Source organism: Leptodactylus fuscus, chromosome 8, assembly GCF_031893055.1.
Source record: "Leptodactylus fuscus isolate aLepFus1 chromosome 8, aLepFus1.hap2, whole genome shotgun sequence".
Taxonomy (NCBI): Eukaryota; Metazoa; Chordata; class Amphibia; order Anura; family Leptodactylidae; genus Leptodactylus; species Leptodactylus fuscus.
The window spans coordinates 96,200,910-96,224,254 of record NC_134272.1 but is presented as its reverse complement, the minus strand read 5'-3'; the positions used below and the strand labels follow the sequence as shown (position 1 = coordinate 96,224,254).

Genomic DNA, 23,345 nt, shown 5'->3' with positions numbered 1-23,345 from the left:
GGTGTATGAGGGATATGTAGCAGAGCTGTGTGTGAGGGATATGTAGCAGAGCTGTGTATGAGGGATATGTAGCAGAGCTGTGTATGAGGGATATGTAGCAGAGCTGTGTATGAAGGATATGTAGCAGAGCGGTGTATGAAGGATATGTAGCAGAGCGGTGTATGAGGGATATGTAGCAGAGCTGTGTATGAAGGATATGTAGCAGAGCTGTGTATGAGGGATATGTAGCAGAGCTGTGTGTGAGGGATATGTAGCAGAGCTGTGTATGAGGGATATGTAGCAGAGCTGTGTATGAAGGATATGTAGCAGAGCGGTGTATGAGGGATATGTAGCAGAGCTGTGTGTGAGGGATATGTAGCAGAGCGGTGTATGAGGGATATGTAGCAGAGCTGTGTATGAGGGATATGTAGCAGAGCTGTGTGTGAGGGATATGTAGCAGAGCTGTGTATGAGGGATATGTAGCAGAGCTGTGTATGAAGGATATGTAGCAGAGCGGTGTATGAGGGATATGTAGCAGAGCTGTGTGTGAGGGATATGTAGCAGAGTGGTGTATGAGGGATATGTAGCAGAGCTGTGTATGAAGGATATGTAGCAGAGCGGTGTATGAGGGATATGTAGCAGAGCTGTGTGTGAGGGATATGTAGCAGAGCGGTGTATGAGGGATATGTAGCAGAGCTGTGTATGAGGGATATGTAGCAGAGCTGTGTGTGAGGGATATGTAGCAGAGCTGTATATGAGGGATATGTGGCAGAGCTATGTGTGAGGGATATGTAGCAGAGCTGTGTATGAGGGATATGTAGCAGAGCTGTGTGTGAGGGATATGTAGCAGAGCTGTGTATGAGGGATATGTAGCAGAGCTGTGTATGAAGGATATGTAGCAGAGCGGTGTATGAGGGATATGTAGCAGAGCTGTGTGTGAGGGATATGTAGCAGAGCGGTGTATGAGGGATATGTAGCAGAGCTGTGTATGAGGGATATGTAGCAGAGCTGTGTGTGAGGGATATGTAGCAGAGCTGTATATGAGGGATATGTGGCAGAGCTATGTGTGAGGGATATGTAGCAGAGCTGTGTATCAGGGATATGTAGCAGAGCTGTGTATGAGGGATATGTAGCAGAGCTGTGTGTGAGGGATATGTAGCAGAGCTGTATATGAGGGATATGTGGCAGAGCTATGTGTGAGGGATATGTAGCAGAGCTGTGTATCAGGGATATGTAGCAGAGCTGTGTATGAGGGATATGTAGCAGAGCTGTGTGTGAGGGATATGTAGCAGAGCTGTATATGAGGGATATGTGGCAGAGCTATGTGTGAGGGATATGTAGCAGAGCTGTGTATGAGGGATATGTAGCAGAGCTGTGTGTGAGGGATATGTAGCAGAGCGGTGTATGAGGGATATGTAGCAGAGCTGTGTATGAGGGATATGTAGCAGAGCTGTGTGTGAGGGATATGTAGCAGAGCTGTGTGTGAGGGATATGTAGCAGAGCTGTGTATGAGGGATATGTAGCAGAGCTGTGTATGAAGGATATGTAGCAGAGCTGTGTGTGAGGGATATGTAGCAGAGCTGTATGTGAGGATTATCGGCATATAGTAGAGCAGCAAAGCTGTGTGACTTTTTTGTCATGTGGCACGGCGCTAATTAGTTCTAACAAAACACATCGTCATGTTGCAGCTGCAAAGAACTTCCTTTGAAGTAAATGATTAAATAAATCTTATGTGATGGGTTTGGATCTTGTTGCGTTGCAGTCACATGATGCTGTCTGAGGCAATAAGGCACCACAGGGATGCAATGAAACTTTTGCTATGTGACTTCTGACATTTGTTGCCACACGGCCCTTACTGAATCAGACCTTGGGTAACAAGCTGTGCAGCTGAGTCAGCAGGACAAGGTCAGGGGGGGTCTGAGCCTCAGGATAAGATGCGCCATTCTCTGAGAACCAGCAGAGATCTCGGAAATGAAAAAGATCTTTTAAAAAGTTATGTCATGTTCACATTTGCGCCAGGGAGTCCATGGAGGATCAGAACAACAGACACACAGACCATGGACAAAAAGGGAGAGCGACAAACCCAACTGACTATAATGGGGATTATCAGGTGTCAGCTGTTTTGGAATGAAATTGCCAGAGGACAAAGTCAGACCTCCACCAGGTTCACATTAGTCAAAAAGCAGAACCCCTAGCCCCTTAAATAGCAGTTACCTGCAGAAACCTGCGGACCCCGGAGACTATAATGGGATCTGCCTGGTGACTGCCCAAATCCTCGCAGGACTTTTCTCTCCGCATATTCAAGCTTTAATACGGCAATTTTCGTTAGTCACTGCGACTGGCGACTCTGGCGCACAGGACTGTACAGCGTTGGAGCTTTGTGTCAGTGGACGGGACGCCGGCCCTTTAATTATATCTCACATTTACATCAATAAAATTCTTAAAAACCTGTCGCCGCCACCCATCGCACAGGCGACTCCTAACACGGCACCGGTGCAGCAGTTGTGCTTGCTGTGATCCTGCCCGCCTCCGCTATCTGCGCTGCGCTCCGCCCTCTCTCCAGCAGTGCAGTAGTAGCAGCCGGTGACCTCTGGCGCTTTCATCCTCCGTGCCCGGCAGCCCCCTGACCCCTCTTTCCCGCGCTGCAGACTCTGCGCTGGCAGGTGTCGTCCTCCGTTCTTTCATCCTTCCTCTCTGACAGAACACAATGGAGTCTGTACTTCTGAGCGCTCCGCAGCTAACATGTCGCCTCTCATCTCCCGCTTATTGTGCTGCTGGATTCCTTCTCCTCGCCGGCACCCGCCGCCGCACTCTCTACAAAGCGCTGAAGGGTCGGAGATGTAAGACGCACACACTTCAAATACAGATGGAGAGAAATGACTGCGGCTCCCAAATCACACACAAAAAAGGACAAAATAAAAAAGTGCGCGAGGAAAAACGGAGACTTGTCAGGAGCTCATTATCAGCAATGAGTGAGGCGGAGGATCACACAGAAGGACTCAGCAGCTGTTCACACTGTGCAACCCTGCTGATACTGCGCACTGTGCGAGCAAAGCTGAGAATTACCGAGCCAGCCATTACCGAGCCAGCCACTACCGAGCCAGCCACTACCGACCCAGCCACTACCGACACAGCCACTACCGAGCCAGCCACTACCGAGCCAGCCATTACCGACACAGCCATTACCGACACAGCCATTACCGACCCAGCCACTACCGACCCAGCCATTACCGAGCCATCCATTACCGACCCAGCCATTACCGAGCCAGCCATTACCGAGCCATCCATTACCGATCCAGCCATTACCGAGCCAGCCATTACCGAGCCAGCCATTACCGATCCAGCCATTACCGACACAGCCATTACCGAGCCAGCCATTACCGAGCCAGCCATTACCGACACAGCCACTACCGACCCAGCCATTACCGAGCCAGCCATTACCGACACAGCCATTACCGACCCAGCCACTACCGACCCAGCCACTACCGACACAGCCATTACCGACACAGCCATTACCGAGCCAGCCACTACCGAGCCAGCCACTACCGAGCCAGCCATTACCGACACAGCCATTACCGAGCCAGCCATTACCGACACAGCCATTACCGACACAGCCATTACCGAGCCAGCCATTACTGAGCCAGCCATTACCGAGCTAGCCATTACTGAGCCAGCCCTGTCAGTCACTAGCGCCAACTATCTGTAGGACGACATCATAGACAACTAGGGCAGGGAAGGGTTAACTCCTCATACTGGTAAAGGATACAGCAGGTAAGAAGAGCTGTAGAGACAGGTGATAAGAGAGTGACCTCCTGCAGCCACCACTAGGGGGAGCTACTAATATACACAAGTGGCTAAACAAGATGCACGACGGGCTCCCCCTAGTGGTGACTGTATACTCTGTATGTAATGAGCGCCCCCTAGTGCTGACTGTATATTCTGTATGTAATGAGCGCCCCCTAGTGCTGACTGTATATTCTGTATGTAATGAGCGCCCCCTAGTGCTGACTGTATACTCTGTATGTAATGAGCGCCCCCTAGTGCTGACTGTATATTCTAGGTGCCACCATCTCCTCACAGCTGAGGTAAAACCTGTCAAACCATGTCAAAGATGGCGGATCCGGCACTTCCGCTCATGTGAGCCGTCACAATTCCCGCCTCAGCAGCCGCTCTACCGAGCCTCTGGTTTTCGTTGGTTTCCAAGGCGACACTTCCGGCGCGGCATTGACAAGCTGTGGAGAGCTGAGAGGCTTCATAGTGTCCAGGCATGGCGAGCGCAGGAGGCCGGGCGGGCAAGGTGAGAGCAGGAGGCCGGGCGGGCAAGGTGAGAGCAGGAGGCCGGGCGGGCAAGGTGAGAGCAGGAGGCCGGGCGGGCAAGGTGAGAGCAGGAGGCCGGGCGGGCAAGGTGAGAGCCGGGGGAATGGAGGCTGAGGAGAGGAGGACATGGAGGCTGAGGATACAGGAGGGGAGGACGCTGAGGATACAGGAGAGGAGGACATGGAGGCTGAGGAGAGGAGGACATGGAGGCTGAGGATACAGGAGAGGAGGACATGGAGGCTGAGGAGGGGAGGACATGGAGGCTGAGGATACAGGAGAGGAGGACATGGAGGCTGAGGAGGGGAGGACATGGAGGCTGAGGATACAGGAGAGGAGGACATGGAGGCTGAGGATACAGGAGAGGAGGACATGGAGGCCGAGGATACAGGAGAGGAGGACATGGAGGCTGAGGATACAGGAGAGGAGGACATGGAGGCTGAGGATACAGGAGGGGAGGACATGGAGGCCGAGGATACAGGAGAGGAGGACATGGAGGCTGAGGATACAGGAGAGGAGGACATGGAGGCTGAGGATACAGGAGAGGAGGACATGGAGGCTGAGGATACAGGAGAGGAGGACATGGAGGCTGAGGATACAGGAGAGGAGGACATGGAGGCTGAGGATACAGGAGAGGAGGACATGGAGGCTGAGGAGAGGAGGACATGGAGGCTGAGGATACAGGAGAGGAGGACATGGAGGCTGAGGATACAGGAGAGGAGGACATGGAGGCTGAGGATACAGGAGAGGAGGACATGGAGGCTGAGGATACAGGAGAGGAGGACATGGAGGCTGAGGATACAGGAGAGGAGGACATGGAGGCCGAGGATACAGGAGGGGAGGACATGGAGGCTGAGGATACAGGAGAGGAGGACATGGAGGCCGAGGATACAGGAGGGGAGGACATGGAGGCTGAGGATAGAGGAGAGGAGGACATGGAGGCTGAGGATACAGGAGAGGAGGACATGGAGGCCGAGGATACAGGAGAGGAGGACATGGAGGCTGAGGATACAGGAGGGGAGGACATGGAGGCTGAGGATACAGGAGGGGAGGACATGGAGGCTGAGGATACAGGAGGGGAGGACATGGAGGCTGAGGATACAGGAGAGGAGGACATGGAGGCTGAGGATACAGGAGAGGAGGACATGGAGGCTGAGGATACAGGAGAGGAGGGGAGGACATGGAGGCTGAGGATACAGGAGAGGAGGACATGGAGGCTGAGGATACAGGAGAGGAGGACATGGAGGCTGAGGATACAGGAGAGGAGGGGAGGACATGGAGGCTGAGGATACAGGAGAGGAGGACATGGAGGCCGAGGATACAGGAGAGGAGGACATGGAGGCTGAGGATACAGGAGAGGAGGACATGGAGGCCGAGGATACAGGAGAGGAGGACATGGAGGCTGAGGATACAGGAGAGGAGGACATGGAGGCCGAGGATACAGGAGAGGAGGACATGGAGGCTGAGGATACAGGAGGGGAGGACATGGAGGCTGAGGATAGAGGAGAGGAGGACATGGAGGCTGAGGATACAGGAGGGGAGGACATGGAGGCTGAGGATAGAGGAGAGGAGGACATGGAGGCTGAGGATACAGGAGAGGAGGACATGGAGGCCGAGGATACAGGAGAGGAGGACATGGAGGCTGAGGATACAGGAGAGGAGGACATGGAGGCTGAGGATACAGGAGGGGAGGACATGGAGGCTGAGGAGGGGACGAGAGGAGGACATGGAGGCTGAGGATACAGGAGGGGAGGACATGGAGGCTGAGGAGAGGAGGACATGGAGGCTGAGGAGAGGAGGACATGGAGGCTGAGGAGGGGAGGACATGGAGGCTGAGGATACAGGAGAGGAGGACATGGAGGCTGAGGATACAGGAGAGGAGGACATGGAGGCTGAGGATACAGGAGAGGAGGACATGGAGGCTGAGGATACAGGAGAGGAGGACATGGAGGCTGAGGAGGGGAGGACATGGAGGCTGAGGATACAGGAGGGGAGGACATGGAGGCCGAGGATACAGGAGAGGAGGACATGGAGGCTGAGGATACAGGAGAGGAGGACATGGAGGCTGAGGATACAGGAGAGGAGGACATGGAGGCTGAGGATACAGGAGAGGAGGACATGGAGGCTGAGGATACAGGAGAGGAGGACATGGAGGCTGAGGATACAGGAGAGGAGGACATGGAGGCTGAGGAGAGGAGGACATGGAGGCTGAGGAGAGGAGGACATGGAGGCTGAGGATACAGGAGAGGAGGACATGGAGGCTGAGGATACAGGAGAGGAGGACATGGAGGCTGAGGATACAGGAGAGGAGGACATGGAGGCTGAGGATACAGGAGAGGAGGACATGGAGGCTGAGGATAGAGGAGAGGAGGACATGGAGGCTGAGGATACAGGAGAGGAGGACATGGAGGCCGAGGATACAGGAGAGGAGGACATGGAGGCTGAGGATACAGGAGGGGAGGACATGGAGGCTGAGGATACAGGAGGGGAGGACATGGAGGCTGAGGATACAGGAGGGGAGGACATGGAGGCTGAGGATACAGGAGAGGAGGACATGGAGGCTGAGGATACAGGAGAGGAGGACATGGAGGCTGAGGATACAGGAGAGGAGGGGAGGACATGGAGGCTGAGGATACAGGAGAGGAGGACATGGAGGCTGAGGATACAGGAGAGGAGGACATGGAGGCTGAGGATACAGGAGAGGAGGGGAGGACATGGAGGCTGAGGATACAGGAGAGGAGGACATGGAGGCCGAGGATACAGGAGAGGAGGACATGGAGGCTGAGGATACAGGAGAGGAGGACATGGAGGCCGAGGATACAGGAGAGGAGGACATGGAGGCTGAGGATACAGGAGAGGAGGACATGGAGGCCGAGGATACAGGAGAGGAGGACATGGAGGCTGAGGATACAGGAGGGGAGGACATGGAGGCTGAGGATAGAGGAGAGGAGGACATGGAGGCTGAGGATACAGGAGGGGAGGACATGGAGGCTGAGGATAGAGGAGAGGAGGACATGGAGGCTGAGGATACAGGAGAGGAGGACATGGAGGCCGAGGATACAGGAGAGGAGGACATGGAGGCTGAGGATACAGGAGAGGAGGACATGGAGGCTGAGGATACAGGAGGGGAGGACATGGAGGCTGAGGAGGGGACGAGAGGAGGACATGGAGGCTGAGGATACAGGAGGGGAGGACATGGAGGCTGAGGAGAGGAGGACATGGAGGCTGAGGAGAGGAGGACATGGAGGCTGAGGAGGGGAGGACATGGAGGCTGAGGATACAGGAGAGGAGGACATGGAGGCTGAGGATACAGGAGAGGAGGACATGGAGGCTGAGGATACAGGAGAGGAGGACATGGAGGCTGAGGATACAGGAGAGGAGGACATGGAGGCTGAGGAGGGGAGGACATGGAGGCTGAGGATACAGGAGGGGAGGACATGGAGGCTGAGGATACAGGAGAGGAGGACATGGAGGCTGAGGATACAGGAGAGGAGGACATGGAGGCTGAGGATACAGGAGAGGAGGACATGGAGGCTGAGGAGGGGAGGACATGGAGGCTGAGGATACAGGAGGGGAGGACATGGAGGCTGAGGATACAGGAGAGGAGGACATGGAGGCTGAGGATAGAGGAGAGGAGGACATGGAGGCCGAGGATACAATAGAGGAGGACATGGAGGCTGAGGAGGGGATGAGAGGAGGACATGGAGGCTGAGGATACAGGAGAGGAGGACATGGAGGCTGAGGAGGGGATGAGGGGAGGACATGGAGGCTGAGGATAGAGGAGAGGAGGACATGGAGGCTGAGGATACAGGAGAGGAGGACATGGAGGCTGAGGAGAGGAGGACATGGAGGCTGAGGATACAGGAGAGGAGGACATGGAGGCTGAGGAGGGGATGAGGGGAGGACATGGAGGCTGAGGATACAGGAGGGGAGGACATGGAGGCTGAGGATAGAGGAGAGGAGGACATGGAGGCCGAGGATACAGGAGAGGAGGACATGGAGGCTGAGGAGGGGATGAGGGGAGGACATGGAGGCTGAGGATACAGGAGAGGAGGACATGGAGGCTGAGGATACAGGAGAGGAGGACATGGAGGCTGAGGATACAGGAGAGGAGGACATGGAGGCTGAGGATACAGGAGAGGAGGACATGGAGGCTGAGGAGAGGAGGACATGGAGGCTGCTGATGGCAGTGATACTCTGCAGACTGATTCCATGTGATGTGATGGCGACTACTTTTGGTTCTGGGATTGTCGCGGCCGTATTCGTGACCTCTTCTCTTTCTGCTTCCAGGTCTTTTCTTCTGGACGACTGTCCCTTCCTGTAAGACCTGTGACCTGCAAAAAAAGGTAATACGGGCCTGGGGTGCTCTGTAATCAGGGGGTGCGGGCTCAGCCCCCTCTGCTGCAGATATTTGGGTGCAGGGTCGTCTTTGCTGCTTCTTCTTTCTTGAGCAGTTTTGTCTTTCCTTTCAGGGCTCCAGTGAGGAAATCCTCCGTCACGTCTGTGGACTCGGGGTACTCCTTGTGCTCCACGGATTCAGAGGATCAGGTATAAGCGGCTGAGGGGTGACGGCTGTGAGGTCAGGATGATTTAGGCTGCAGGTTTTGGGGTGCAGAGCATTTAGTCTAGCGGATGTGATAGAAGGGGTGATATGTTACTTAATGTGTGACCTTCGCCCTATGACCCCCTGCAGCTCACTGACAACCTGCGGGGACTGTAGTATCGGCCCCATCTTTTTATCACCCAGCTTTCCCAGGATCGGTTACACCTCTGAAATGATTGGGGTCTTTACTCTGGACATTACACAGGTCACTTAGTGACGGCTCTCGCTGATGATTCTCTTGCAGGTTTTGGACATTAATCGAGGTCTGGACCGATGTGCTGCGTTATTACATGACATCTTACAGTGTGACATGACAGGTAGGGTCTGCTCCTGGGTCGTGGGGAGGGGGATTGGACGCCATGTCTGCAGCCGCACATTTACTACAATGGATTTGTTATATCTTCTCAGAGAAGCCACTAAAGCCTCACAAAATGCCTCCGACGAAAGGGAGCATCCGGTCATCCACTGTGAAAACAAAGAAGACTGCAGTGAGGAAGAGCGCCCCCCATGTCTATAAAGAGAAGGGTGAGTGTCTGACAAGGTGGCCATGCTGATGCTGTATAGCAGGAATACTTCCATATACACACAGCCCTGACAAGGAGAGGCCAGAGATGGAGCGGCCCTACTCTTTGCACAATGATGTGTCCGCTCTGCTGCCTTTCGGTGTCAGGGTGCGAGTCGCACTTCTCAGTAGCTCTAACACGTGTCTGACTATTTTTTTTTTGTTTATAAAGGACCTCTCCGAAGGACTTTGCCACCCGAGCTGTGTAATCCTGAGGTACGGAGACCTTGTGCAAGTTCTCCACCATTGATCTTGCCTTCTCAAAATTTGGACCATGTGACTACACAGATGCAGCACTTACACCAGGTGTCCTCTGCATTGGCCTCCAGCGCTCCGTCAGCACCAGGTATTTCCCATGTAACACGGCTGTAACTTCCCCAGGGCAGACCTTCTGATTTCTACCCCTCTGTAATGATTTTCCCTGCACTGCTCCCAGGTCCTGAAGCGTCTGCTCTGTATAACTGCCGCTTACCGACATCAACCCCAACCCTTTCCCCTCAGCATCCTGCAAAGCCCCAGGTAGGAGATGCATTTAATATTCTCTTTTACTGCTCCCATGCAACATCTGACAGGAGATCTCGGACCACCAATGTTTCTTCAGGAGAGCTGAATAATTTTAATGTTTTTCTTTCACTGACCCTTGAATTTCTGCTTGTCCTGTAGAGCTCCAGTAATCAGGATTTCCACCAGACTTTGCCACCAGGGGGCGTCACTCACTTTCCTACTTCCACACCTGTATTATCTTCAGCTTTTCCAATGGCAGACAACATACAAGCGTTGGTGCTTCCTCCCTCCTCTGTACCCGCTGGCTACCAAGCAACACATCAGGCCAATATATTGGCACAGCTTGATCACTACAAGAGTCTGATCCGGGACTCTGATTTACTGCAGTGCGTGGCCAATCACTTAGCTCAGCTACAACAGAGTGAAAATGCGTCGCAGAACCAAGCAGCAGCTTATAGCGCAGAGTCTGGGCCCGCGACAGAGAGTGATGAAACCTCAGGTGATGAGGACGATGTTGTCAATGCATTGCCTGTGAAAGACATCAACTGTCAGACAAGTTTCCACAAGAAGAAGAAGAGTCCTGAGAAGACGGAGAAGAAAATAAAGACTGTGAAATATTTACTTGGAGAGATAAAAACCCTTCTGGCAGATCAAGGTACATGGGGGGATTATTTACATGTAATGGGAACCCCATCCTATTAAGCCAGAGCAGGACGGCGGGTCCAGGTGGTTGGGTAAGGCCGGCACACCTCGAAGACCTCCAACAAGCAATAAGTGTTCAGGTCCTACAGTCACACAGTCCATATAAAGGGGGTCCTAGGGGGTCCTAGCCCTTGTGTTGGCGTCTACTCCCCCAAAACAAAATAATGGACGTGAACAAAATCACTGCTTGATGTTCAGTTTTTGGTAATTTTTTGATTAAATGCCCAGCCCTAGATTGTAGTTATCTGGGATTTTCTGCAGAATGTGGCTGCAGTTTTATAAACTACTTGCATTGCATTGATGTTATTTGAGTGATCCATTTTGTGACCTGATCTTTACTTTCTGCAGGTGATGGGGCGGCCATGCGTCTGGTGACAGAGTTGGAACACAGTGTGTCTTTGTTGCCCATGGTTGTTGGTAGCACCAATGTCCACGCAGAGATAGCCCTGGCCCTGCAGCCTCTGCGGAGTGAGAATGCTCAGCTACGGAGGTAACTGTACCTTCTGCCTTGTAGAATACTAGCCCAGGGTGACGAGGCCTCACACATTGGTTATAGGCAAGAGGTGGCTGTGCAAAAACTGCAAATCACAAGTGCTCTGGGAGTTCTCGGGTTTATCTGCTCCTGTATGTAATGTATGTGATAGATTGATCATGGACACATGAACATACAGAACTGTAACTTCCCTGGCGCTCTATACAGCAGGTAGAATAAGATGTATAAGTTCTGGTGACGAGTGATCGATGGAGAACATTGAAGACAAATTTATAGACGACCCATTGTGCTGAGGTCGTGTTCATTGGAATTTGTCTTCATTTTCTTTCCCTTTGGCTGCCAGGACTTGCCCTGCACCGTATACCTGCTGTACAGAGGTGGCAGAAATTGTCAGAAACATGAAATACTTGTGTTCATTAACATTGGTGCCAAAGCGGCTCCTACACTGAGGATCACAGTTATACAATATAAGAGTCCGGCCTGTCACATCAATACACAAATCCGGAAGAAAGTTTATTATTAGTGATGAGCGAGGAGTATTCGATGGAATACCTCGCCGGCACAGGAGTGCGTGTAATCGGCCGAACACCAAGGGGTTAAATGCTTTGAATAGTTGAAGCGTTTAACCCCTTGGTGTTCGGCCGATTACACGCATTCCTATGGCGGCGAGGTATTCCATCGAATACTACTCGCTCATCACCATTTATCATTTTTGTCCCCTCATAGAATATGTCTGTGGTAATTTTTTTCAGGCGATTACGAATCCTCAACCAGCAGCTCAGGGAGCGGGAGAGAAGTGCAAGAACAGATGAGCAGAACGCCGAAGGTGACCTAATGGGGCATAATGTGTATCAGCGCAACGCTGCTACGTGCTCATACAACAGTCCATTCCAGGGCCTAGAGAAGACACTACCTGGACTGACGGGGATCAAACTAAGATAAAGCATTTCCCGCCACCTTTGATTTTCTGGTATTATTTGTGACGTTAACAAACTTTGTAATGTCGTTTTTTAATACATTTGGCTCCTTTCTGTGAGATTCTGCCTTTATCACTGTGTGCGGTGTACAGCCTTGTACCAACACTTATATCTTAGAAGATGTAGCGCCAAAGAGGAGACTCTCATACAATACTGCGATCTGTATTATTTCCAGAGATGTCACTGGTTGGATGAAAACCGTCAGGATTGAGATATTTATATGTGACGGCATCTATTCCCAACTGCTCACAAATGATGATATCTGGAATTAGGAAAGGTAGAACTGCTGCCTTGTCAAATGAAAGAAGTCACCGTAACCGCAATTCTACCTTGTCTTACAAGTCTGTGCACAGTGAGAAGCAGAGACAGCAAGGGAAAGACTGAAGGAACGGAAAGGAACCAACATGTATTAATAAGCAGATTACAGAATTTATCAAGAACACAAATACGTCAAGAAAATCAAACGTTATCCTTAAGTTTACATTTTAAGCAGTAGAAATTTTCCTTCCAGGTTATTTGAGCCTCGGAAATAATGAATTATCTGTGTATTTGTAGAGTAACAAGTGACGTTCTATGTGGATCCAGCTCATAGACCTGTTTATATGTTTTGCCAAATAGTTCGGGGCACGGCAGCCATTTATCAGTATTTCTATGAGACAAGCAGTGAGGGGGACGTGTGGGGGAAGACGTATTGACCACACTTGTTTATAAATCCTGAAGATGTTCCAGAAATTAATTGATTGGCTTCCTCTGTTCAAGTTAGCGGTAAGAAAACCAGCTCGCCATCTGCAGACTTCTTCAAGATTTGTAAACAAGCACATCTGGACTAGACTTCCCTCTGAGAGATCGAGTATGACCTGTACGAAACCTTATAGAATTGTCCTCCTCCTCATATCCTCTGCAGTGACCTCTCTTCAGTTCATGAATGAGAATCTCCAGCATCAACTGAACGAGTCACAGAAATCACTGGAGTCTCTGCAGAGCACAGCCAAGATGCTGGAGGAAGAAAGCAAGAAGACGGCGCATGTCCTTGAAGAGAAAGAGCAGGAAATACGTCACCTAAAGCAGCAGAATGAGGTCATGGCAGCTAGTATGAAGAAAGGCAAGTGTGCTCCAGTGAGGGGCTTCATGATACGGATCCTTGTATTCATTGATGTATTTACTGTATGGGAAGGCACAAAAATGACATCACAGAAATCTGATCTCGGCCCTGGAGCTGTACAGATGTAGATAGTGATATAAGGTCAGGTCAGAAATTCTAGAATTGCATCATCACAGATCCTCTGCATTTTATATTACTATACATATGGGTAAACCTCTGCTATACATGATGGCAGCATACTTATGTCGAGGGAAAGACTTGGATTTCCAACATGGATTTCACCCTTTGCAATGCACAAGGTGATATCTGTGACAAAATCTGCAAGTACCCCTAGTAGACTTGGGGGGAAATTCACAGTGGACTTTGACTTTCCATAATCATCTCACACGACCGCATTGACCTGACATGTTGGGGTGCAGCAAGAACATAGTCATAACATCAGTTATTGCAGTTTTCCAGAAACCAGCAATGAATTTTTATATTACAGAAGTGGAAGAGGCCGTGGGGAAGATGAAGTCTGTCCAGTTTAAGCTGGAGGCATCAGAGAAAGAAAACCAGATTCTGGAGATCACCGTACGTCAGAATGATGCCGAGATCACCCGACTCCGAGAGCTGACACGGTAAAGCCCATTACCCTCCTCTATTAGTCCACTGCAAAATGACAGCGCAAAAGCCGCAGCAGGTGGTGAAAGTGACATTAGTGGTAAATAATGCAACAAGAGGAGAGGTGCAGGTCCGCCATGGTGCTGTGCGAGCTATAAAGGTTATTACAACCTTAATGTGTATAAATATAACGGAGTGTTCACATGTAGGAACATAAGGCAAAACCCACCCCAAAATCTGCCAGGAATACCCCCCATTCATTTCTGGAAGAGGCGGTAGATGAATCTTTTTCAGCCACCAGAATACATACAGTCCTATGAAAAAGTTTGGGCACCCCTATTAATCTTAATCATTTTTAGTTCTAAATATTTTGGTGTTTGCAGCAGCCATTTCAGTTTGATATATCTAATAACTGATGGACACTAATATTTCAGGATTGAAATGAGGTTTATTGTACTAACAGAAAATGTGCAATATGCATTAAACCAAAATTTGACCGGTGCAAAAGTATGGGCACCTCAACAGAAAAGTGACATTAATATTTAGTAGATCCTCCTTTTGCAAAGATAACAGCCTCTAGTCGCTTCCTGTAGCTTTTAATCAGTTCCTGGATCCTGGATAAAGGTATTTTGGACCATTTCTCTTTACAAAACAATTCAAGTTCAGTTAAGTTCGATGGTCGCCGAGCATGGACAGCCCGCTTCAAATCATCCCACAGATGTTCAATGATATTCAGGTCTGGGGACTGGGATGTCCATTTCAGAACATTGTAATTGTTCCTCTGCATGAATGCCTGAGGATTTGGAGCGGTGTTTTGGATCATTGCCTTGCTGAAATATCCATCCCTGGCGTAACTTCAACTTCGTCACTGATTCTTGAACATTATTCTCAAGAATCTGCTGATACTGAGTGGAATCCATGCGACCCTCAACTTTAACAAGATTCCCGGTGCCGGCATTGGCCACACAGCCCCAAAGCATGATGGAACCTCCACCAAATTTTACAGTGGGTAGCAAGTGTTTTTCGTGTAATGCTGTTTTTTTTGGATGCCATGCATAACGCCTTTTTGTATGACCAAACAACTCAATCTTTGTTTCATCAGTCCACAGGACCTTCTTCCAAAATGAAGCTGGCTTCTCCAAATGTGCTTTTTCATACCTCAGGCAACTCTATTTGTGGCGTACGTGCAGAAACGGCTTCTTTCTCATCACTCTCCCATACAGCTTCTATTTGTGCAAAGTGCGCTGTATAGTTACCGATGCACAGTGACACCATCTGCAGCAAGATGATGCTGCAGCTCTTTGGAGGTGTCTGTGGATTGTCCTTGACTCTTCTCACCATTCTTCTTCTCTGCCTTTCTGATATTTTTCTTGGCCTGCCACTTCTGGGCTTAACAAGAACTGTCCCTGTGGTCTTCCATTTCCTTACTATGTTCCTCACAGTGGAAACTGACAGGTTAAATCTCTGAGACAACGTTTTGTATCCTTCCCCTGAACAACTATGTTGAACAATCTTTGTTTTCAGATCATTTGAGAGTTGTTTTGAGTAGCCCATGATGCCACTCTTCAGAGGAGATTCAAATAGGAGAACAACTTGCAATTGGCCACCTTAAATACCTTTTCTCATGATTGGATACGCCTGGTTATGAAGTTCAAAGCTCACTGAGGTTACAAAACCAATTTTGTGCTTCAGTAAGTCAGTAAAAAGTAGTTAGGGGAATTCAAATCAATAAAATGATAAGGGTGCCCATACTTTTGCACTAGTCAAATTTTGGTTTAATGCATATTGCACATTTTCTGTTAGTACAATAAACCTCATTTCAATCCTGAAATATTACTGTGTCCATCAGTTATTAGATATATCAAACTGAAATGGCTGTTGCAAACACCAAAATATTTAGAACTAAAAATGATTAAGATTAATAGGGGTGCCCAAACTTTTTCATAGGACTGTAAGTGTCCTGTTCGTTCTTTAAGTGGATTCCGCCTGAGATCTCCCATTTTAATAAAAGCACTTTTTTTTTCTGTCGGTACAAAATTTGTCAAGTTCACAAGAAAATCCACTCGTGGAATTTGGCCCTGTCCAATAAAGGTGAAATCCAGTGGCCCCCGTCTCCAAATTCCGCGGCTGCTTTTGCCAAGCAGAAAAAAAAAAATCTGCTTCAAATCCCAAAACACAAATTTTCTGTTTGACAAATTGAGTGTCAAAATCTGAGGTGTGAGCGCCCCCTTAAGGCTGTTACTGCTTACACCCTGTATCTCCTACATTTAAGGAGATGATGTCACTATGGATGACGCCTCACCATTATCTTCCACAGTCTCGTGTCCAGTGTGACCCATCACCCCAATAGATAAGACATGGGGAGTAACCCATAGGACTGATAGGGCCCAAATCTGGAAGGTGAATGTAGGTTTAGGATTTCCATTGTGCTATAAATCACCATCTTTAGGTAATGTGTCTATATTTGCAGGACTTTACAAGCCAGCATGGCCAAACTGCTCTGCGACCTGGGTAAGGACGCCCCGAATCCTAAACCTGACAGTGCCCTGACGCAGGCAGCACTGGGCAGCTACGATAGACAGTGTCCTGCCAGCACCTCTATAATGAACTATCTGAGGAGGTTGGAGACAGACCAGGTGTTCACAGGCACCGACTCCATCTATTCCGATAACCCGCTGCTCCCAACCTGTGGCCAGGTAAGCTGCAGTAAAAGTGTGAACATTGATCTGAAGGATGACTATAGGACAAGTACAGCACATGATGGCCCTAGGAATGCTTGTCCACCTGTACCCCCTTACAGCCCCCACAAACCCAAGCCAGAAATAGGGAGCGAATCCTGTTATTTAACCAGTGATGAGCCCAGACCCGATGAAACCCTGTATCTGCCTCTGGTGAGCAGTCCCTACAAAGCCAAAAGTGATGCTTCCCTGAGGCGGATGTGCACTCCACCCGAGACTTGTAGTATGGACAGAGACCCTGACTCCAGCTGTCCATATTATAAGAATCCAGGGGTTCACAAAGATTCCCAATACGCCTCCAGTTCATCAGATCCAACCCCAAAGGCACATCATGAAGACTTCAGGCTGCAAGTGCCGCCACCACGAATCTCAGGTCAGCCCTTCCCACCCCCACCTGCCTTACAGCGGAGGACCCGGGAAGATCCAACCAGCGACTGCTCAATGTTTGATGGAAAACCAGACTGGAGCATTTGCTCCTTCTCCACCTTCACATCCCACGACGAGCAGGAGTTTAGGAACGGCCTGGCGGCTCTGGATGCCAATATCGCCAAACTGCAGAGGACCTTACAGAATGGCGGCACCAGGAAGTAGTGCGGAGCCCGATCGGGGTCTGCAAAACTGTAAATTGTCAATTATTTTATAATTATAAATGTGAATCTTATAAATAAAGGAAGTCAAAAGTTCAGATGTCGTATTAATAATAGAGCGCTCATCTGCATACAGAGAATGGAAAAACCAATTGTCCCGAAATATCTGTAAAGCAGAACATGGCGGCTCTATATAGGTAAGTAATTACATAAGGGGGGGGCCGAACATGAAGGTCTAGACTGACTGTGACATACAGTACTAGTGGCGCATTATGTGAGGGGTCACTCAGGCTACTTTTAGGGGTGTACATTAAGGGATATAAGACCCTGTTCTCACTAGCGTCATGGCTCCGGCCTACAACAGACCGCACTATTCTTCTGAAAGATACAAGAAAGGTTTTTGGAATAATGCCAGTGCAAGAATAAACCAGCTGTGCCCGTATACTGTACAGTGCAAGGGGTTGAGGTGGCGTGTGTGGGGAGTGGAGGAGGATGCTGCAAAGTAAGAATGGTTTCAGAAGTAGAAGGGTTAACAGGTTTTTTTTGGTCAGTTAAAAAGACGAAGTTTGGTGTGACCTTTGCCCTTTGCCTTCTTCTTGGTACTTGCAGACAGTATTTGGCAGAGCTGGGCAGGAAGCTTGTTCTCGCCGCCATCTTGGAGAACTAAGTCCAGATCTTCTGTGGATCTTGCTTGCTTAATCCGTCTGTCTCTTCAGGTCATCCCAGACAGACTGGATGATGATGATCAGGGCTATATCCGTGGGGGCTGGATCATCACCCCCAGGACTCCTCCTCTAAAGGACAAAGGTCAAACCAAATGTTGATTTACATTTCTTAGTTTTGTTGACAGAACCACTAACTCTTCCAGCGTTTTTCCTCACCTGCCTGAAACAGCAGCGCCATTGTTACCACCACCTGCACAGTTCTGCCCTTATTGCCCCATCATTTGTCCAAGTAGAGAGCAGTAGGGCAGTCACTGACCATTATACAGAGATGTCTGACAGATTGTAGGTTAATAGTTTGCTCATCCATGAAGGATAAGGTGGGACTGGCCAAATAGTGAGCGTGAGGGTCTGCGGACACCCCTGACAGGTCGCAGAGAGATGGATCAGCCATGTGGGATATCAATGCTTAACCTTCCTCCTGGACAGAAGCCGGGGACAGAGGACTTGTCAGTATCTTTCACCCATGTATTAGGAACACACGTGTGTACAAGGAGTCGGGGAACCTGCAGCTTTAGTTTTTTGGGCTTTTGACTGACTCTTTGCACTTTATTTTGTAAGGTTGTGAGCCGGCGAGTATTTACCCCAGTTATACAAACAGCAGCAGATTGTAACGAGTGGTTTATTAATGACGTCCGTGATGAGACCCCGCACATGAGATATTTACAGGACACAAGTGATATTAATGGACGCTTTCTGTCATTCCTCTCTCAAGGACTCGTATTTCTCCTGCAACATCTTCACAAGCAAACAAGAGAAAAGAATCCCCAGAATCTGCAGTGAGAGAAGACAAGAGGCAGGTGAGGAGAGCGTAGGCAGGTAGGCAGCACATGAGCACACACAGAGCTGGTGTTACCTGTGATAAGCCCAGACCAACACCCACCGCACCAATCAGGCCAAAGTGTTCAGAGATCCACAGCTTCATCTTCAGTACACAGCCCTGAGCAACAAAACCTCAGCTTAATATCAAGCGCTGCAGAATATGGTGGCGCTATACAAGAGGAACAGACATCTTGTACTCCAGTCACCTCTAAAGCTGCAATTAAAACCTTACTGGACTGCTGCCCCCTGCTGGTTCAGTGTCTATACAGAACAGCATGGCAGTGGTCATGCACAAAATATATTATTCCACCTCCCAGAATGCAATGCAGCAGTATATGACCTATATAATACAGATGGCTGTCTGCAGTCCTGCCTGGTACCAATGAACAGATAGTGGATTAGTCAGAGCGGCTTCACATCAGCACCCCTGGGGGTTCATGTTGAAGAATCCTCCAGATAAATCAAGGTAAATGTAAGTCACTGGATAACCCCTTTAACTACCAGAATCAGGAGCCAAGACACCCATTGACCCCTCAGGTCTGATGTTTGCTACAATGTATCAGTAATGTGGTGTTCACACTTGTGCCTTGACTTGTCCGCTGCTGTGATTCCACCTAAATCTCTGGAAAAACTGCATAGGGACGGCTTGTCGGCGTTCAGGACTCCATTTGGTCTCCCACTGATCAATAGAACTTGCGGTCATTATATTGAGTGGGGGTCCCAGTGCGATAGTCTGCCTGTATTAATATGGGCATATATTACACTAGTCAGTGCTTGCCAGCCTCCATACCTCCGTGTACAGCCTCTCGCTGTGCTCCAGGGCGCCCTCCCCGCACTTCTGCTGGACACTCCTGCAACAGCTGGAAGGAACAGCGTTCTGAGGAATCCTGGACGAGACGTTAAACCAGTCCGTAAAATTGTTTGCTCCGCAACACTGGAACTAGAATAGAGAAGATATTATAGGGAAGATCTGCACCCATCATGAGGGGTACAGGGACGCAGCATACAGTATCAGGGTCACAGGCACGACTACACTTTCTAGCAGCTTGTGGCTGTTCTGACAACGACAGATGTAGCAGAGTTAGGCGGCTTTCACACAGAGTAACGCGCCGCTCATTCTGACACATAAACACGTGTCAGAGTGAGCGCTGTAAAACACAATCCCATTGACTTCAATGAGTGCCATCTTACACGCTCTACACATTGAAATCAATGGGTTAAAAAGCCTCCCATTGATGTAGCGCGTGTAAGACGGCACAAAACGAGCGGCGCATTATTCCGTGTGAACGCAACCTTAACTTCTACAGAAGACAAAGCACAATGAGATATCACTGGTAAAAACATTTGGATGACTTTTCATTGGTTTTTGTTGTCTTGTGATTATCTGTCACTTTGCTGCAGAAATTCAGGTCGCCGGCTACATTTCTACTCCCTCATGTTATTGCACTGCTGGTTACCATATATACCAATAGTGGATGATGGGAGTGTTCCTCTAAGACAGACCTGGGCAATGTGCGGCCCGGGGGCCACATCCGGCCCTCTAACTGCTTCTGTCCGGCCCGCATAGCTAGTGGAAGGTTTTTGTAGGACCGTGATGATGTCATCACAACCTATCACCAGGATAGGCTATGACTAGTTAGTGGGCGGAGCCACGTGGGACTGTGCGCTTGCTGCAAGCTGCCGGCAATGGAGGCTGCTGGATGATAAAGAGAAGAGACAGCATGTGTGAGCAAGAGGGGGGACAGATGTAGGGGGGCAGTTACACTGAATCCACATGGAGGGGAGACATTAAACTAGGGGCAGCTGGAGGAGGATAGTAAACCATGGGGGGTAGCTGGAGGGGCCTCTAGTTGCCCCCAGTTTAATGTCCCCTCTAGTTTCTGCTGGTTTATACTGGGGCACCAAGAGAGGGACCTAATACTGCGGGACATTTGGAGGGAAACGTTATAATGTGGGGGGGTATAATGTACGGGTGACTGTAGGAGGATTTTACTTTGTGGGGCACATGGAAAAATTGAGAATGGGCGGAGTCAGCGGAGAAGTGGGTGGAGCTAAATTTGCCACGACGTGCATGGCCCTCTAGAACCATTACAATTTCTCATGTGGCCCCATGGGAAAATTAATTGCCCACCCCTGCTGTAAGATAACCCCGTCTGTGGGGCGTGCACTGCACTCGCCCCGGCTCTCTGTACACGACCGCTGTTCTTTCCTCGGCTCATTTTGTACTTTGTGCTCTGTTTTTATTACTGAGCTCTAATGAATTGCCCCCTCCCTGGCTGCAAGTTGTGGGGAGAGTGAGCGCCCCCCAGAGATGTAACCACACCCAGCGGCTTTAATATAAGGGTAATGGGTCTGTAATTGCCCAGTATCAGATGAAACCACATCAAGGCTCTGGCAGGAACCCGCCGGCTCTGCTTCATCTGGCAGAACTTTCTATGCAGGGAAGGCGGCTGCGGTGGAATGACCAGAACTAATCATCAATTACCAGCATTGTACTGGGAACCAGCAACCCCAAACTGGGAGCAATGGATACCAGTGTAAGAAGAGATGTCCAGGACTTGGTGATCCTTGTAGGGTGGACACTGGACCAGGGCATGTGACTGGAGACTGAACGTAGTATCAGTCTGTAGGAGACCCCCAGGAGAGGTTATAGGTGAACCCGCGCCCTGGTGCAAGATTAGAAGTTCACAATTACTACAATGTGTCTGGGTAGACAATGGGGCAAAGAAAAGATGGAACCACAAAGCTAAATAGCCAGGTGAGACGTAAAGGGGGGGGGGGGGGGAGTCATAAAAATACACAATGAGAGATTACAGGAGTCTACCAAGTCAGCGACCATAATACATGGCTCATAGACATACAACATGCCAGATAGCAAAGCGTATAAAGTGCTCAATGCTAGAACCAAGTGCCAGCCGGGCGACCAGCGCCCCCCAGAACCTAGGCACCAGTCGGGCGACCTGCAACCCCCAGAATCCTGGAAAGTTTTGTACATTGCAGTTACATAATTAGCCCTTTTGTAGGTTTGTTCACACTGACACATTGTAACGAACTCTCAGCTGTGAGAGAAACGTGGTGATCTACTCACCTCCTGCTGCACCCCGTCCACCCCTCGGCTGATCTTCTTGTCCACTCCATACTTATTCAGCATCTTCAGGAATCGGTTCAGGACGTTTCGTTGTATCTGGAAGAAAAATAAATAAAAGGACTAATCCCAAAACTTATAAAGGAGTCTCCCGATATCTCCAGAATTAACCCTTGTGTGTCCAAGCCTCTGAACTGTCCGCCCAGCCACTAGGCCAGGCTCTGTAAAGGATTGCAATGGAAGGTTGTATAGTCACATGACCTGAAACAAAGATGGCTGCCTGCTCACCAATGACCTCCACCTCCCCAATGAACTCATTTAGTCCCCAATAGCCCCTCACCCACCTTGTCACTGTAGGAATAGGCCGACATCCCGACGATAATCTCAATGACAAATATCAGGAGCATAATCCCTGTGAACTAAGAGGACAGAAGTCACATGACAGGTGAAAACCCAAATCCAGCATAGACAACATCATATCTAAAGAGTAGCAGTGCGCCCCCCTCAGGCCGCACCACACCTGTATGGAATATTGACCAGGGTGTTCACCTTTCCCTCCATTGCAGTCACTATCCTGCAGCTTCAGAGCTGAAATCTCCCGGCATTGCCTGCACATCCAGGGCATGCACATCAGGCCACAAGCTTGCAGAATTGTGAATGCAGCTCTGGCAGTAACTCCGCACAGTGCAGTGGACACGTAGAGACATACACTTTTTATCAGGACGTTGTTTTCCTTGATGGCAGCCACAGCTCCAAAACCCGACAGGAAGAAAATGATCATCCCCACGATAGTCAGGACCACGGGGGCCCCGGACGAGGTCTCAGCGACAACTATAGAAATATCCGACAACTTCATCTGCACTGAGGCGCCCAGACAGATCAGCGCAACGCCAGTCACCTGAGAGAAGAAGAGGAGACGGTCAGGTCACCCAATGCGCCCTCATCACTAGAGTCTGACAATACTACTCACAACTGAGGGTTTGCTACAACTGCACCAAGTCTAGACACAGCACCACAAACCTCTCTCCTGTCCTGATGGTTTGTTACAGTGTATCGGTGCAGGTCACATGTCTGAAGTCCTGGCATGTTCTCATTAGTTACCATGTGTCGGTACAATAGCACATGCACCCTCATCATCCTCATCTAAGGTTATCCCAAGGACACGACCTCCAACCCCAACATAACCACAGCAGATCTACCCAGAAGAAGAGGATGACGCAGAAGAGTCCGCCTTTGATGCACAGCAGCTTCGTCTGAGATTCTGGCTTCATCTCTGCAGGCGCCAGTCCCAGATCTCGTCTTGTCTCAGGAGCTGACACTCTCTGCGAGACGGAGGCTGTTTAGGAGAGCGGCTGCACTGACCAGCAATCCTTATTAACTATTCCCAACTGAGCAGGTGAATGTTAACCCAGTGTGTGCTGGACAGCTTTGAGTCACAGCCACTAAGAGCTCATTCACACTGTGCGAAAAGGTGTAAAGAAGCAGATTGTGGACAGTGTCAGGTTTGTTTCTTCTTTTACATATTTGCAGGAGACTAAATAATAGATCACAA

The 23,345-nt window shown here is 49.7% G+C and overlaps 2 protein-coding genes across 2 annotated transcripts; one reads left to right on the top strand and one right to left on the bottom strand.

Annotated features, from left to right (window-relative positions):
- Positions 1-4,246: 4,246 nt before the first annotated feature.
- CCDC14 (coiled-coil domain containing 14) lies at positions 4,247-17,175 on the top strand. Its single transcript, XM_075285485.1, has 13 exons — positions 4,247-4,384; positions 8,584-8,639; positions 8,766-8,841; positions 9,141-9,213; positions 9,305-9,421; positions 9,631-9,804; positions 9,895-9,977; positions 10,122-10,617; positions 11,013-11,154; positions 11,910-11,983; positions 13,039-13,236; positions 13,724-13,856; positions 16,310-17,175. Exons 1-13 carry the CDS (start codon positions 4,247-4,249, stop codon positions 17,166-17,168), a joined length of 2,619 nt encoding a protein of 872 aa, XP_075141586.1. The 3' UTR covers positions 17,169-17,175.
- Positions 17,176-18,585: 1,410 nt separating this feature from the next.
- On the bottom strand, positions 18,586-23,064 carry LOC142217292 (CD63 antigen-like). The gene is made up of 7 exons (XM_075285484.1): positions 22,993-23,064; positions 22,503-22,691; positions 22,138-22,212; positions 21,797-21,892; positions 19,499-19,648; positions 18,743-18,826; positions 18,586-18,660 (listed from the first exon to the last, which is right to left on the bottom strand). Exons 1-7 carry the CDS (start codon positions 23,062-23,064, stop codon positions 18,586-18,588), a joined length of 741 nt encoding a protein of 246 aa, XP_075141585.1.
- Positions 23,065-23,345: the final 281 nt, after the last annotated feature.